Genomic DNA, 17,931 nt, shown 5'->3' with positions numbered 1-17,931 from the left:
CGGTAAACTTGTTGGGACAGTGCCATCTCGCCTCGTCGCCGACTGTCCAATCTCAACCTCTTCCGTCAGGCTATCGCAATCCCTGCCTGATCAGCGTTCATCAATGGAGCCACTGCACCTCGCGGTGCTAACTGCACAACCCTAGCAGGGTTAGGGTTTAGCTGAACGGGCGCCGCCGCAATGAAGGGCAACGTTGTCGCTGTTGTTGCTGTAGATCCAGTTGTTGGCACTAACAGACGTCGGCATGCAAGCGAAGTCCTCTCGCCAACGAGTGAGCATCAATGGACGGGAAGGAGGGTTTAGCAATGGGGAGACCGAACACTTCCTCCCATTTTTTCTTTAGATCAGCCAGCACAGCCATGGAGTCGTGATCTCCCCTTCGTTAATCACCTTGTGGGCTAGTTGGAGGACTTCATGGATGTTGAACACTTCACAAACCCTAGATGGGTACGTCCATGGTTGTTCCGACGCGCTTCATCCTCCATCGCGCCATCACCAGTAGCAACCACATCCATGAAAGCTTCATCAGCCGAAGCCATGGAACCTGTGTCTCCACCAGCATTCGTGTCACTAGGGGCACCGGCAATCACAACTTTGTGTATCCTTGGATCGCCCTCTCCACGACAATCATCAACAACTCCATCGTCATCTACATCGGCCGCTACCTCCTACCCACCGCTGACATCAAGTCCGCGAGAGAAGCCGTGCATAGGGCAGTGTGTGTTTTGTGAGGTGTGCTAGAGTGTGAGAGAGAATTAAGAGAGTCCATCTTTTATTTAACTTAGAGGAGGTTTTTAGCTATAAAATTGTTGTGTTAGTAATTTTATTATATATTTTTATCATTGGATCATTATTTTCTATAATTGTATTCTTGAAAGATTTACAATAATGTTCTTAATTGATGTGGAAATGGTTGGATTTTGTCATTGTAATTTACTTAATTTAATTGGTAACATTTTTATTACCAAATGTAATCCTTTAAGTTTTACAAATGTAAAAACAGTAATGTGAAAAAATTTCTAGTTTTAACATAAATTTGATTAGTCAAATTTCTTAATTTATTAACACAATTTTATTCTTAATGTTTATTATTTAAAAAAGTTTTAAACGTTTTCATTTTAACTTCTTTCTACAGATTAATAGTCTCGTTTGATTATACATTTAGTTCTTTCTTTTTAAATTTTTGTTATAATTAACTCATTTTTGGTTTATTACTTTATGATTGTTAAGTTTGATATTGATTTAATAGGAAAGTATATTTACGAGTATCACGTGTGACTGCTAGTATATATAAAAATGCATATACTTTCTCTCTTGGTGCAGAATATGTTGACTTGGAATGTTAGAGGAAACATTTGGGGTTGACTTAATATGCGGAGAAGTTTGAAATTTGTTCACATTTCCACATTTCTATCAGAGTTAGAGCTTGCGATAGTGAGCAGAATTTGTGAAATTATCAGACCACGACAACTTGATGCAGAAAGCAATGGAAGCAGAAGGTCTCTCTTTCTCTACATGTATAGCAGAAGGAAGCTCTTCTGAAGAAGATGATGTTTATTATCTTCCAAGTAATGGACCGCTCTCTCTCTCTCATTTTGATAGTTTTAAGTTTTAATAAAAAAAATAATTACTCTATAATCAGCTCATCGCGGATTTTAGCATCGAATTAGTTGCTGATTTTGCTAAAGAAAATATTTATTAATACAATTTTGGTAGAAACGTTTTAATTTTTTAATTTGCTGAAGCCAACTACAAAGTTTTGCAACATCAAAATTTCTTAGTAATTATAGCAAGAAAATATTTAGTTTCTAATGTTAATTTTAAAATCACAGAACTTAAAATTTTTTATTGTTTGTTATATGCATTTGTAAATTACCAATAAAATCTACTCTCCTTTCTAATTTTTCTAGTTATTCACATAATTTATTGTAGTATTAGTAACAAAAAGAAATATAACAATTGATGATATTAAGACCATAAATTGTAAATTTTATTATGTTGCTACAACGATTTTCGTAATTTTACTAATTGCAATATTTATGTAAAAATTAGTACTAAGAATAATTAGTAATTAAAAATCCCGTGAATCTTGGGCATTATGCAGGCCTCGTGTCAAACTCTTCAACAGCAACAGTGTGGCACTGTATGATGGATATAACAATAATATTAAACTATTTATACTATATATAAATATATACCTCTTACCATGCTTTAATATTTCTAGCTCCACTATAAATACCTCAAATATTATTTTTTAAGAAAAAAATTATAATTTATCCCCATGTAATATGAGAAATAAACAAAAAAAAACCCTATGACAAATAAAATAGAAAATTACCCCCTATTTTTTTTGAAAAAGAAGCAAATTACCCCCTATCCAAACCACTGATAGGGAGGTAATTTGCGTCATTTTTTGATGCACAGGGGCATAATTTGTTAATCTTCTTTTCACAGGGAGTATTTGCTCATTTCATATATGAATTACATTTAACCCTATTTTTTAAACTAAATTACTGGACAAAATGCATAAAACACCCCTGTGTTTTGAAAAGTCTGCAAAAATAACCTTCTTGTTATGAGAATAGGCTAAAAGCCCCCCAGTGTTTTGTAAAACTCAGCTCAATCGCCCCCTCTCTGTTAAATCCAACTAACGGTATTGATTTTTTAGAAAATGACCATTATATCCCTACTTATTATATATTATTTCTTATTTTAATGACAGTTGGATCTTCTTTGATCAAATACTGATCGTTAGATCTAATCAACTAATCTCGATCATTAGATTTTAAATAAATAAAAAGTTTAGATTCAAAAATTATTTAAGTTATATTATATATAAATAATTTAAAATTTTAAAAATATATTATTATTATTATATATTAAAAAAAAAACTAACTGCCGTCCCCTTAGCCCCCCCAACTGCCCCACCCCCACACCCCCGGCTTCCCTCCCAATTCTCGTCGCCGGCGGCGAATATTTGTGAAAATCCTTGTATTTTCATAAATTTTTTACCAAATTGAGTGAGACCGGTCTCGTTAGAATCGTCTTGAATAAACGAATCTGATGGTGGTGGTCTGAGATCGAGATTCGACCGGATAGAGACGAATGAACGGCAAACATGCTCGGCGGTCGTGACTTGAACCCACTCTCTATGATTGACGAAAACTCAAATTGAAGGTATGAAAATATTCGTGTTGAAGAGAGGATTCGAATGGTACCATTGGCCGTCGAAAATTCGTATTGACGGCGCCAGAAACTTAGAAACAAGTTTCCAGAGAAAAAGGGGCGAAATTCGTCGTTTTCATTTTTTTTAATTTTTAATTAATTTTAACTATATTAATTCAAATATATTTTAGTTAATTTTAAATAATTATAATAATTAAATATTTTGACTAATTAATAATAATTATTGTAATTAAATATATATTTCAATTAATCAAAAATAATTTTAGATTTAATAATTAATAATAATAAAATTATTTGAATTTAAATATAATTTAATTTAATATATCAATTTAAATTTAATATGATAAAATTTAATTTCTTTTTTAAGGTGAGAAATGGCAAAAGAAAGACACAAAACAAGTAAAAAAGCCCTTTGTATGTTATATAGACCCATAAAGGGGTATTTTAGTCCAACGTGTCATTAAATATGAACCTAACCGCAGAAAATAACTACCAAATGCAGCAGACGCGCGTCTCCTCCACTTCCCATTAGTTGCTAACAGAATGAGGATTTTTTGCTGATTAAAACAAAACAGGAGGGGATTTTTAGCCTATTATGAAAACAGGATGGTGTTTTAAGCGTACTTTCTAAAACACAGGGTGGTTTTATGCATTTTGTCCCTAAATTACTATTCATTAATAAGACCACCAAAAATTTTCTCTTTAAGAGAATGCAATTTGAAAATTATCAATCGTGTAGAGGATAATTTTTCCTCCCATACATCAATACACAAATGATATTACTTATAATTTGTTCTTCTTGGAGTATCACAAAATAAAAAGGAGGAGTGATACTTTGCAGTTCATGGGAGGCCATGTAGATCATTGAAATTCGGGTTATCGTCGCAGGTTAGTTCTATAATTGGAAATCTTTATTTATTTATTTATTTTTAATTTTTGAAATAATTTTATAATTTACATCTGTCCTGACAATTAACGAGTAAAAAGATTGAATACTAAAGAATAAAAACTATACAATCATAAAATCTTACTTGACAATTTTAATTTGGCCGTACATAACCTCATGAATAGACACGACAAAAGAGTAATTCAATTTCAATAGTATAAAAAATTGTTTAATTTCATGACAGTTTGCAGGAGGAAGAACAAATAAATGTGAGAGTCAAGCTAACACCTCAGAGCAATGTTGAAGGTACATAATTGTTCAGGCAAAAATAAAACTAAAAAGAATTACAATTTTGGTCCTGCAAGTATGAGGTTAGCAATTTAGTTTTGTATGAATCTATCTTCGTGATTTTGTTCTATTATTTTAAAAATTTTGCACATGGAGTACATAAATGGTGGAAATTTACTGAAATGGCCAAAACGAGGCAAATAAGTATAACCTATCTTAATATGCGATGCTTTTTACTAATTTTTCTACATGATTCAAAAATAAATAATAATCGAGTAAATTATATTTTACCATCCGAACGATACTCATTTTTATATTTTATCAATTTTTTTTATTAATCTACCATCCCAACTTTGCAAACTTTGCACTTTTCCATATAAGACTCATTTTTTATTGATCTTTTGCCCAGAAAATATCATATACAGTGTGACGTGATATTTTTTTCATATTATATTTTTCTAGTAAAAAAATCGACAAAAAAAAGACCATATATAATAAGTGCAAATTTCATAAAATTAAAATAGTAATTAACACAAAAAATTATATGATGCAGTATGGGAACGGGCATGGTTTGAATGGTTAAATATAATTTACTATTAAAAGTTTCATGCGTGGTGTTATATATCAGGAGAATTGGTTGGGAAAATCCATAAAGCGGAAGCAGTGTGCAGATTCTGTTTTAATAACATATTTCAATATGAATTCATTTTTATGGAGAAATGCAATTGCAAAATGATCACCTTGACCCATGAAAGCTGCACAATGGAGCACCGGCAGTCCAGAGAAGAAGGAAACTTCAAATGCGAATAATGTGAACCAGATATCCAGAATGTACCCGTCACATTATCAAGGGCAGATAACAAAAAACTAGAGAAACCAAGTTCGACTTCTAAAAGGTAACATATGGAAAATTCTTGCTTGAATCAGATTTGGTTAAATCAAATCAATCACAGAGCATATATATGTCCTATGATTGGTCACTTCTCCTAAATTGTACACCAATCACACGGCAGCTATAGTGCACTTGTCATAAAATTGATTCAGGTCTGGTCGAGTCGGGTCCGAGCTAGAATTTTGCCAAATATAGGTGACTTTAATGTATTTCAAATGGTGTAGATTGCATCTACTTACCTGTGATATGAAAAATAGGCATATAGCTTCCTTATAAAAATAAAATAACAATTTACCCTTTTCGATGTTTAAAAAAGGTATAAAATACCCCCTTCACGCGAGTAGTGTTCTCCAATCACAAATATTCCTCTTTTTTTTTTTTATATTTTTATTTCACAAATGTTGGATCTTATATAATATAATTCAATAGTTCATATTTTATCTTTACTTAATCTATGGCCAATACCTTATCTTTTCAAATCAATTGCTGGAAATACAAATAATTTTAAAGAAAGGAAAACTGGTTATATTAAATTTGAACTGGTGTTATATATATAAAACAAGATCGGTTTATGAGTAAGGGTATAACAATAATTCTATAGCTAAAAGCGCACCCAAGGCACGTGATGCTAACTGCTTGCCTGAACGAGGCATTTTGCACATTTTTTAATTTTTCAGAGAGATAAAATTGATGATTCGTTTGGCACAAATGTGGTTTGTCTATTTTATATATTACATGTCAGTAAATTTACAATTCGCCCATTTTATAAGATATCCCATATGTAGTTTGTTGGTGCTTTTGATTTTGGTGTAAATGATGATCTTTCCATGAATATAGGCGTCCGTGGAATTGCTTTGAGTTGTGCTGTAAGGCATAAACAACAGTTATGGTGGAAGTTTCATGTTGTTGCTCTTAGAGGTGATTTGGTGGTTCTTCCAAATTCTATTTACTTTGCGCATTATTTCTGGCTTGTAACCTGAATGATTTCTTTTTTGTCTAATTCGCTGCCAAATGTGCAATAAGTTTGTGTGCCGTTTGCTCATTAAGTTGTTGTAATTGGTGATATTGCAAGCAAATTACATTTTGGGTATCTTCAATTGTGATTTTGTTTAGTTGTATAGAGTGGCACGATCAATGCTGAGGTCTTAAGTTCTACCCTTGAAACATATAATCTGTGATACATGGACATAGATATGGCGATACAAGCACAATGATACAAAAAAACTTAAAAACATTAGGACAGAAATGGCAGGGACACTGATGGGGATTAAGAGAATTACTATTAAAATGATAAAAATGCCCTCGAAGCAGGCATTATTTAAAGGGAAAAAAAGGTAGTTTACCCTTATGACAAAAATGCCCTTGTGATTTGAGAAATGAGCAAAAAAAATCCTTGTAAAAAATAAAGTAGTAAATTTGTTTGATTTTTTGAAACACAGGAAGGTAATTTGCTAATTCATTTTTCATATGGGGGTAGTTGCTTATTTTACATATTACAGGGGGTTAAATTGCATTTAACCCTTATCTATAGGTATAACCCGAAGATCCACACCCCTTCATGCACGCGACCCAAAGGACCTGCTACTGGAGGCTGTCAATTTACGTGACGTGACGTGAGCTAGAATGACGACACATGGCATAGCGAAAATGGACCTTTCAGATAGGCAAGTGAACCCACCCAAACATTATAAATATCCCGTGTTCAGTACATTTATAGAAAGACATATATGACATTAAAAATCCAGATTGAGTTCGCTTAAGTTCGCATTAAGATCATTTCCTCTATCTTGAATATCTCTACTGACTTAGGCATCAAAAGATCTTAGTTGGGGACCTCCCAGCAAGCCTTACAATCTGCTCTCTTTCCTTAGGTTTCAAACCTTTTCGAGAACGCGAGGTACTTGATGACCTGCGATGCGAATTAGTTGCCCCCTTCTTTGGGAAATTGAGAATAGAATTCACTTATATGCAAGATGGAAGGAACTTCCAGAGGGGAACACACTCCTATGAAAGAAACAGCACATCAGGAGCAAGGGGAGCAAACCCCAATGAGGTAGGAGGAAAAGGTAGTACACTTAACGTGCGAGGAATTACAACGTATGATTAAGGCAGCCAGTAGAAATACCATAGTATAATATGAGAGAAGAATGGCTTCACTAGCTATTCGAATGCCCGTAAAAAGGCAGTTGTTTCAAGGTAAGGCGGAGACAATAGCGGACGATCCCAAGGAGATGACAAGTCAACCTATGCACGATACAGAGCAAGAACTTGAGAAAGCCCATGAGAAGGATGTATCAGATACTAGATCTATCAAGAGAGGAAAATGCAGAGAGCCAACCATCATTCCAGTAGAGGTGGAAGATGTTGGAAAACAAATAGAGATTGGGTCAATAGATAGATGAATTAAATAGGCGATGAGAGTTGGCAGATCAAAATAGGAATTCACTGTTGGCTAACAAAATTGTCACTAAAGTAGTAGCTTTGAGCTTCAGGCTACCAGACCTACCTAAGTACGGTGGAACCAAGGACCCTCAAGAGCATGTGTTTGTATTTCAACTGGTAATGAATTTATATAGTCAAACTGACTCTATAAATGCCAAATTATTTGTAACAACTTTGATAGAAAAAACATAGGAATGGTTCACCAGTTTGTTGAGTGGAACCACATATTCTTGTAGCCAATTGACAGAGAACTTCACCTTCCATTTTGCTAGCAAAAGAAAGATAAAGTGGCCGGTGAACTACGTTTTCACCATTCGACGAAGGGAGGATGAATCCCCATAGAGCTTTATAGGGATGTTTAATAATGAGACTTTAGAGGTTCATGATTTAAGAATAGATATGATGGTAAGTATATTAATACATGGCTTGAAAAAATGATCTTTTTTATTAGCTTTAGCTCGGGGTCCTCCAGAGGATGTGGAATAATTAATACAATTAGCTAAAAAATACATAGACGAAGAGGAGATGAATGCCATGAAGGACGGATAGAGGAAAAGAGAGGCGGAATTGATCTGAGAGAGAAAGGGAAGTGCCTTATCAGCTAACATATCAACAAATATACGTCATTGAGTACTACCAGAGCAAGAGCTATGATGATGGTAGAAAAGGCAAACTTGTTGCAGTGGCCAAAAAAGACAAGAAGAACACCAGCGAAATATACTCAAACAAGTATTGTAGGTTACATAGGGACAAAGGTCATGATACAGAGGATTGTTATCAGTTGAAAGATGAGATAGAGAGGCTAGTAAGAAAGATATTTTAGGGAGTATATTTTGAAGGAATTGAAGGAGTGAATGAACAAAAGAATGGAGCGATGAGGTTGGGAGCTGGTCCCTAACTAAAAATAGATTTAGCAGAGGAAAAGACGCAAGCGAGGAGGAGTAGTGTGATAATGCCCCTGTAAAAGGGGTACTTCATACAATAGCAGGTGGCCTTTTAGATGGAGACTCGGGAAGATCGAGGAAAAGGTATGCTGGATACTTAGAGATAGATAGGAGGAGTTTTCAAATTCTAACTGTAGAAAAAGAATAGTAGATCATTTTTGGGAAAGGAGATTTAGACATGGGGGGGGGTTCACAGAACGATCCCATGGTTATCAGGATAGATATAGCAAACTTCGTGTTTCACAAAGTTCTGGTTGATAATGGGAGCTCCGTAGATTTCCTGTTTATGGATGTGTTGAGAAAGATGGAGATTAGGGTAGCTAGCTTGCGACCTATAAATACCCCGTTAATAGGATTCGGAGGTAGCAAAGTAATACCTTTAGGGAAGATTGATTGCCGATTTCGATGGGAATGGAGCCTAAGAGAAAGACAATGGTGGTAAAGTTATTGGTGGTAGACACACCTTTTGCATACAATGTAACTCTAGGATGCCCAAGTCTAAACTTGTTCAAAGGATTAGCATCGACATTTCATTTAAAAATGAAATTCCTAACAGCACACGGAATTGGGGAAGTAAAATGCGATAGGAAGGAGGCAAGGAGATGCTACAATCTATCGATAAAGAAGGCAACTAAAAGTAAAAGGACCCTCATAAGCAGCCTGGTAAAATGCAGCAGAACAGGTCGAAGGAAAATAAAAAGATGAGAACGGATGCATAGAACTAGCAGAAGAACACAAGAAAATAGATTTGTTCCTAAGGGAGCTGAGTAAAATAACAAGAATAGGGTCATGTATGAGCTCACAGATAGAGATCATAACGATTGATTTTTGAGAAAAAATTTAGATTTCTTCGTGTGGAGCCCCTTGGATTTCAAAGGAACAGACCTAGAGGTAATTGTGTATAAGTTGAATGTAGACCCACAAGCCAAGCCTGTAAAATAAAAAAAGAGGCCGTTTGGAGTAGAGCGTAGTAAAATAATTGAGGAAGTAAATAAGTTGTTGGAAGCAGGCTATGTGGCTGATTACAATATACAAAATGGTTATCTAATGTGGTGGTGGTGCCAAAGGCACAAACTTAAACAAAGCATGGTCAATGGATCCTTACCTGTTACTTCTGTATGACTTATTAGTAGACTCTACTGCTTGTTGTGCTCTGTTCAGCATGATGGATGCGTACCAGGGATATCACCAAATCTTCATGGCTGAAGAGGATAGAGATAAAACCTCTTTTATTACTAAAAAAAAGCATATATTGTTATAATGTGAAGCCATTTGGTTTAAATAATGCAGGTGCCACATATTAGAGATTAGTCAATAGGATGTTTAAAGACCCCATTGGAAAATCCATGGAAGTGCATGTAGATGACATGTTGATAAACACTAAGAAGGAGGAGGAGCACTGGTCGCACTTGCAAGTAGCATTTGAGATCATGAGGAGATATGACATGAAGTTAAACCAACTAAATGCACCTTTGGAGTAAGAGGAGGAAAATCTATTGGGTATATGGTGAGCGGAAAAGGAATCAAAGCCAATCCATAAAAGATGAAAGCTATAATGTAAATGAGCCCACCAAAAACAATCAAGGATGTGTAGAAATTGCCAGGTAAAGTCGCATCTTTAGCTTGCTTCCCATCCAGGTCAGCAGATAAAAACCTGCCTTTCTTCAAAATGCTAAGGAAGGTAAATAACTTCCAGTAGATATCAAAGTGTGAGCAAGCCCTCAGCGATCTGAAGCAATACCTGACTACCCCACAACTGTTAGCAAATCCCAAGGTAGGGGAAACTTTATATTTATACTTCACAATATCTAATAATGCAGTGAGTTCTGCCCTAATGAGGGAAGAAGCGGGGCAGTAGAGCCTAGTTTATTATGTTAGCAGGGCGTTGACAAGAAGTATTTCCAAATCCGAAGTTGACCCTGACATTAAAAAATAGCAAGGAAACTCCGACATACTCCAATCGCATAAATTCATGGTGTTGACCAACCATCCGCTGAGGCAGATCATGCTGCGACTTGAAGCATCAGGGCAATTAGTCAAATGGGCGGTAGAGTTGGGAGAATTTGATATTGAACCAATCCAAAACGGCTATGAAAGCCCAAGTCTTTGTTGACTTTGCTGTTGAGTTAGCAGGTGAACAGGAGGAACAAAAGTTGGAGGAAGGATGGATGCTACATGTAGATGGATCCTCGACCTCAAGTGTTGGCGGAGTAGGAATTTTACTAAAACGACCAGGTGGTGTGGAGATTGAGGTTGATTTCCCCACTATGAATAATGAGGCATAATATGAGGTCCTTGTTATTGGTTTGAGAATGACATTGGACACAGGAGTAAAGCAGTGAGATGTGTACACTGATTCTCAACTGGTTGAAATGCAGATAGATGGGTCATATCAAGGTCAATGACCCGATACCTGAAAATGATATGCGCCTTGGTAGTGAGATTCAATAAGTGTGTAATTCAACAAATCTAAGGGAATAAAATTCAACGGCAGACACTATCGAAATTTGTAGCAATGGTTGTAGGAGTAGGAAGTGGGAAGATTGCAGTGGTAATCAAAGATAAAGCATCGCTGGAGGAAGGAAAGGTACTGCAATGTGTGGTAGAGAACTAATCATAAAAGAATGAGATAGTAGACTCAATTACAGCTTAGAAGATTGAAATTTAAAACGAATAAATTTACTATGATGAATGGGGAGTTATATAAGAGAATAACAGAGGGCCCTTTACCAAAATGCCTAAGTTTGGAAAAGGCATATTACGTCCTTATGGAAATTCATGAAGGAAGTTGCGGCAATCACTCTAGAGGTAGATTGCTGGCACAAAACGTAACAAGGCAAGGATATTTCTGATCAAACATAGTGTAGGACGCTAAATGTGAAAGTTGTCAAAAATACGCGACTCTGATGCATTCACATGCAACACCGATGGAACCCATTAGGATCGCATGCCCTTTTGATCAATAAGATAGATATTTTGGGACCTATTCCACCAAGCCTCGTACAGAAGAAGTTCATCATAGTGGTAGTTGAATATTTCTCCAAGTGGGAGGAGGTGGAAACTTTAGCAAAAATCTTTAAAAAAGAGGTAATCAACTTTATTTGAAAAAATATCATCTATTCTACGAGATACATAAAGTGTTGATCTTGAGCAATGGAACTCAATTCCAAGAAAAGAAAATAATGGCATGGTGCAAGTAATTGAAGATCTAACAAAAATTCACGGTAGTGAGAAATCCGCAAGTGAATGGGTAGATAGAGGTCACGAATAGAATTTTGTTGCGACACCTTAGAACATCTTAGAAGGTGCTAAGGGTTCATGGGTAGAAGAGTTATCTGTGTGTTATAGGCATAAGGTTCTACGCCAAGGACTACGACTGGAGAAACCCCATTTTACCTAGTCTATAGAACAGATACAGTGATTGATACCTGCAGAAATTGGAGAAAAAATTATGAGGGTCGCGCAATATGAACCTGAAGGCAATCGTCAGGCAAGAGATTTTGACCTCGCAACAATTGAAGAAGGATAAAGTATTTCTAAACATCTTCACTACAAAGGCCTCATGATGAAAAGCTGCAACAACAAAGTCAGATCAAGAAACTTTCAGGTCTTCAAGCATGTGGGAAAGTTAGATCTCAATTGGGAAGGTCCATATAAAGTAGTCGAAGTAAAAAAGAGGAGAGCATACCGGCTGCAAGATTTGGAAGACAAAGATTTACCAAGGCAATGGAATATCTATAATTTAAGGAAATTCTATGCTCAGTACTTTTAGTTCAATACAAGCATTCTAGTGGAGGAACCTGTATTTTGTGATAAGTACTTTTGTATTGATATGAATCATATAGATTTGAAAAGATCACACTCTCTTTCCAGTTCATAGTTCACTCATCATGGGAGGTCAAATTCAAGAATTTCTCCAAGTATAAAATGACCTCTGAGGTTGCATGTTATCAATTCTGCAGAAGAATTTTCAAATTCTAGAAAAGAATTTGACCAAAACGACCCCATGAGATTGCATGTTATCAATTCTAAGATTTTAAATTTTGGAAAAGAATCTCACCAAGTATAAACTGACCCTATGAGGTCGCTTTTTATTAATTCTGCAAAAGGATTTTCAAATTCTAGAAAAGAATTCGACAAAGTATAAAACGACCCCATGAGGTCGCATGTCATCAATTTTGAGACCGAATTCTGGAAAAAGAATCTGAACAAGTATAAAACGACCCCTTCAGGTTGCATGCTATCAATTCTGCAAAAGGATTTTCAAATTCTGGAAAAGATTTTGATCAAGTAAAAACGACCCCATGAGGTTGCACGTTATCATAGAATTTTCAAATTCTAACAAAATATGACCTTGTGAGGTTGCAGCCAATTAAAATTAGTCAAGATAACTGACCCAGGGAGGTTGCTGACAATTTGTATGAAAGTAATGTGAAGAATTTTCAAAGGAAAAGTAAACCATAAAGGTCACATTTTGAAAAGCAAAACCCCAATTTCTGAAAAAGAACATTCCCAAGTATAAATATCAAAGGAAGATCGCAAGCAAATAATATAAAATGATATATGTAAAAGTGAGCAAAAGAGGGCAGTTTCATTGCAAATGAGTACTACAAATAGAGATCGGGAGACCATCCTTGTCAAAAAAATTACAAAAAGCAAGATAGCATTGCGATCTAGCAAAAATCAAATAATTTTCAAGGGTTGTCCCTTCTTTCTATCTCCTCCACTAGGCTCGCGAACTCATCATTTTCGCTTTCTGTCAAGAGCCTATCAACCTTGTACCATTAAATGGTGAGACTGTTCATTATGTCATCATCCAGCCCCAACCCATAAGTCTCGGGTTTAGGCTTTAAGTAGCGCCATTCGCAGAGAAAGGGCCAAACTTGACCAGGTCTCACGAGGCGCCTATCACACAGCGCGTCGTGTGGCTAGTAGTCCGCTGACTACGTCCGCCAATACCTCCGCTCGGCACAAATGCAGCGCGCCGGATATATCAGAGTCGGGAGGAACAAATCACAAAACAGTAAATTGCGCACGCGGATTCAGAAAACCAAATTGCATTGAACTGAAAATGCGTATACAATGATCAACGATGCTAGAGCAAGGGGATCGCCTTGAGGGGGACTCTAACACGTCACTAAACCAAGCTTCTTGAACTCATTCCCCCCTATAATAGGCTTAAAAAAATAAATCCTATTGTCTACACTAGACACTAGAAAAGCTGAAATTTGCAACTCAAGAGGCATAACGTCCCCTTGAGGAATCTAAACAACAGAAAGCAAATAACAAAGCAGTAACAAAGCAATAAAAGGCCTACACCTAGGACTCTAAGACTAGTTGGTTGTCCAGCGTCTGTCGATGAAGGCTGAGTGGTCGGCCATGTAGAACGGTTGAGTGGCCGAAGTGCGCGTCACGGGGCCTAGTGAACGGGCAGCCCGTGACATTCTCCCCCACCTGAGATAGCGACGTCCCCGGCGCTACGGAAGCATGGTACGCTTCGACAAGAGGTAGAAACGCCTTTAGGTTCATCACTCGCTCCCAAGTGTTCTCCTCGCTGCTGCGTCCCCTCCATTTCACCAAGTACTCTGTGTGGTCTTTCTTCACGGTACTCGTCACCCGGTGATCTAGGATTGTTTCAGCCACCTTCTCCTTCGTCTTCTTCAATTCGAGTTGTGGGCGGCTGGGTTGATTGCGGGTATCGTCTTCCTTGTCTGCTGAATACTTCTTCATTTGGCTGACATGGAAAACGTTGTGGATCTTCCACCACGGCGGCAACTCCACCTTATACGCCACCGTCCCAATACGCCTGAGGATAGGCAAAGGACCAACATATTTCTGCACCAACCGAGGATCTCTCCACCTTGATGACTTTGACAATTTCGGATTCGGGACCTTCACCAGCACCAGGTCTCCCGCATTGAACTCAATGAAGCGGCGATTCTGATCTGCATACTTCTTCATCCGCTTCTGAGCTGTCTCCAGACAACTTCTAATGATATCAACATTCTTCTTCCACTCCTGGGAGAAACTTCGAGTAAGAGGGGATCTCACACTTTGGGGAATGTCAAGAGTGTGAGGAAGGAGCGGCTGCTGCCCAGTAATGATTTCAAAAGCGCTCTTGTTGGTGGTGGAAGAGCTCTTTTGAACATTGAAATATAGCTGAGCGACATCCAGGAGCTTCACCCAATCCTTCTGCGTACCTCGCACAAAGTGCCGAAGATAGTCCTCCAACGTAGAATTAAAGCGTTCTGTCTGACCATCGGACTGTGGGTGATAGCTCGAGCTCATGGAACGTGTGGACCCGAGAAGTTTGAACAACTCGGTCCGGAAGGCGCCAGTGAATTGGGAGTCACGATCACTGACAATATCTTTTGGCAGTCCCCAATGCTTAACGATGTGCTTGAAAAAGAGATGAGCTGTCCCTTCTGCTGTAACGTGTTTGGGTGCTGCGATGAATGTAGCATATTTTGAAAAATGATCTACCACGACGATGATAGAGCCTAAGTTCCCGACCTTAGGCAATCCAGAGATGTAATCCATGGAGACGCTCTCCCATGGACGCTTTGGGATGGGAAGTGGTTGCAGCAGACCGGCCTTCTTCTGATGGCACGCCTTGTCCTGCTGACAAATCAAACAAGTGCGGACATGCGTCTCGACATCGTCCCGCATCTGTGGCCAATGATAGGCCCTCCGCACCGAAGCAAACGTGCGCTCCTGTCCTTGGTGTCCCGCCCAAAGTGTGTCGTGGCATTCGGAAAGAAGTGATTTCCGTAGGTCCCCGCCTCTCGGAACGTATACGCGGTTTCCCTTGGTCATCAGCAATCCATCCTCGATCCAAAAGTGTCGAGCCTTGCCCTGCTCGACAAGCCGAATCAGGCGTCGCGCCGCGGGATCTCTCGGTAGTAACTCCCGCACCTGATCCTTCGTAGAGATAGCAGCCGCGCTAGAAGAGAGCGCTGCTATCGACTCCAAGTTCGCCAAGTCCGCCCTGCGGCTCAAGGCATCTGCTGACTGCTTCCTAAGCTCCACAAGCTTAGGTTGCGGTATTCGGTACGGTGCCCTAGCGGGCGGTCTCGTGCCAGGCACCAACTCGATCTCGTGATCCACTGCCCTCTTCGGTGGTAGCTTTCGAGGCAGCTCGTCTGGCATCACGTCTTCAGACTCCCCCAACAGTTCCTTACTACCGCCCGGGATGGGCCCTGACACCTCTTCCATCTCTTCAAAACAAAGGGTACCCAAGTAGGAGATCTCATCCTGCTTGTGCCCCTTCTCAAACTGCATGGCCGACAAGTTCTTCTCTCTAGTACGTCCGGCCAAGGTAGGAATGACACACGGCTTCGCCCCCAACATCATCAGCGAATCGGCATGAGGTAAGACAGCAGTGCGTGTATCCCGTAGAAATTCAAGCCCAAGGATAAGCTTGAAGTCGTCCATTGCCACAACAGAAAGATTGGTCTTGCCCTCATAAGCACCAACCTTAATCAGCACAGACTTGGCTACACCGGCAATGGGTTGTGCAGCCGAGTTGATCGCCTTCACACGCCCAACTCCTTTCTCCAGTACGAGCCCGAGTCTCGCCACTTCGGCGCTCGCAAGGTAGTTGTGAGAGGCTCCAGTGTCGATCATGGCTCGAATCGGCTTGCCATGAATGTTCACATCCACGAACATCAACCCTTTCTTCCTAGGAATCCGGGGCTGAACTTCTTCTTCTTTCTTTTCCGGCTGCTCCACAGTAAGAGCCGGGATGGTCTTTTTCGCAAGGGGTGGCACAACTCTCTTCGCCGCCACCGTAGAGAATGTGTTGCACCATTGGTTCACGGCCCCCAAGTTGTCCTCATCCTCCTCCGTGTCATTCTCACCACCTGCCTCTGCTTGTGGCTCCACACTCTTTGTGGACGACACCTTGTCGGTAAAGGTCGTTGCCAATGCATTCAACACTTGTCTCTTCGGGCAATCCCGATACATATGTGGACCATCGCAGATCAAACACCCTCTCCTCCTCTCGGGTGCTCCCTGCCTGTTCTCCTGGGGCCTGTTACTGTTTGAACTGCCCTGTGAGCCATTCTGAGAGTGGGGCCTCTGGTCTCCCCCACCTCTGTTGAAGTTATTCCTGAACCATCTCGTCCCATTCGACTTCTCCCGCTCAGGACTAGGCGTCGCCTGCCTATCCTTTTGAGTCTCTAGGTTGAAATCGGCCAGGCGTTCGGCCGCGATGATAGCCGAACTCAAATCAGTCACTCGTTGCCTCTGCAACTCGTTTCTCGCCCACTGTTTCAAGCCTTCCATGAAAGTGAACAGCTTGTCTGCCTCCGACATGTCTCGGATGTTCAGCATCAGCGCTGAGAAAGCTTTGACATATTCCCGCACGGAACCTGTATGTTCAAGCTTTCGCAATGCCCTCCTGGCATTGTACTCCACATTCTCGGGGAAGAACTGCTCTCTGATCGCCTCCCGTAGAAGAGCCCACGTGTCGAGCTGTATTTGATGAGCCTGGATTTCCGCAAACTTGGTCCGCCACCACAGCTTTGCGTCACCAGTCAGGTACATGGTCGCAGTCGCAACCTTCCTTGCCTCGTCCCGCACGTCTGCCGCAAGGAAGTACTGTTCCATGTCAAAGAGGAAGTTCTCGACCTCCTTCGCATCACGCTCACCGCTATAGGCCTTCGGTTCTGGTATTCGAAGCCTAGCATCGGGGTCGTGAGCAACCATAGGCGTGCTACCCACTGCACGCTGGAGCAGTCCAATCTGAATGGACATCTGCTCCATGTCACGCCGCATATCGGCAATGCTGTCGTTTCCGAATACGCCAGCCATCTCCTGAATCACGTGCCGACACTCGTCCAACTCCGAATTCAGCACCGTGATCTCAGATTCTAGAGAAGAGACCTTCGTCTCCAATTCCACCAACCGGGAGTGTCCGTCCTCCGGGTTCTCAGCTCTCTCGCTGGTTGAAGCTGCGGCATGTCGCGGGCTTTCCGGATCTTGCCCCGATGCCCTCGCAGCAGTAGCGGTCCGCCTCGGCCCCATCGTGGCACGAGGCTCTGATACCACCTCTCACGAGGCGCCTATCACACAGCGCGTCGTGTGGCTAGTAGTCCGCTGACTACGTCCGCCAATACCTCCGCTCGGCACAAATGCAGCGCGCCGGATATATCAGAGTCGGGAGGAACAAATCACAAAACAGTAAATTGCGCACGCGGATTCAGAAAACCAAATTGCATTGAACTGAAAATGCGTATACAATGATCAACGATGCTAGAGCAAGGGGATCGCCTTGAGGGGGACTCTAACAC

At 39.8% G+C, this 17,931-nt stretch overlaps 1 protein-coding gene across 1 annotated transcript; it reads right to left on the bottom strand.

Annotated features, from left to right (window-relative positions):
- Window positions 1–398: 398 nt before the first annotated feature.
- Window positions 399–17,665, bottom strand: LOC148787835 (uncharacterized). Its single transcript, XM_088881398.1, has 3 exons — window positions 14,223–17,665; window positions 10,109–10,310; window positions 399–668 (listed from the first exon to the last, which is right to left on the bottom strand). Exons 1-3 carry the CDS (start codon window positions 17,663–17,665, stop codon window positions 399–401), a joined length of 3,915 nt encoding a protein of 1,304 aa, XP_088737524.1.
- Window positions 17,666–17,931: the final 266 nt, after the last annotated feature.

The sequence above is a fragment of the Sesamum indicum genome, linkage group LG6, assembly GCF_026168435.1.
Source record: "Sesamum indicum cultivar Baizhima isolate 11 linkage group LG6, ASM2616843v1, whole genome shotgun sequence".
NCBI classification, from domain to species: domain Eukaryota; kingdom Viridiplantae; phylum Streptophyta; class Magnoliopsida; order Lamiales; family Pedaliaceae; genus Sesamum; species Sesamum indicum.
This window is presented reverse-complemented; position numbering and strand designations above follow the sequence as displayed.

Bases quoted from the DNA above. Each gene is read 5' to 3' on its own strand.
- LOC148787835 (XM_088881398.1), bottom strand. From the start codon at position 17,665: ATGGGGCCGAGGCGGACCGCTACTGCTGCGAGGGCATCGGGGCAAGAT. The intron at 10,311-14,222 runs GTACTTGGTGAA...TACCTTCCTTAG, and splicing joins GTGAAGAAAGACCACACAGA to CATTTTGAAGAAAGGCAGGT. The intron at 669-10,108 runs GTGCATTTAGTT...AGCGGTGGGTAG, and splicing joins TTCCTCCTCTTACTCCAAAG to GAGGTAGCGGCCGATGTAGA.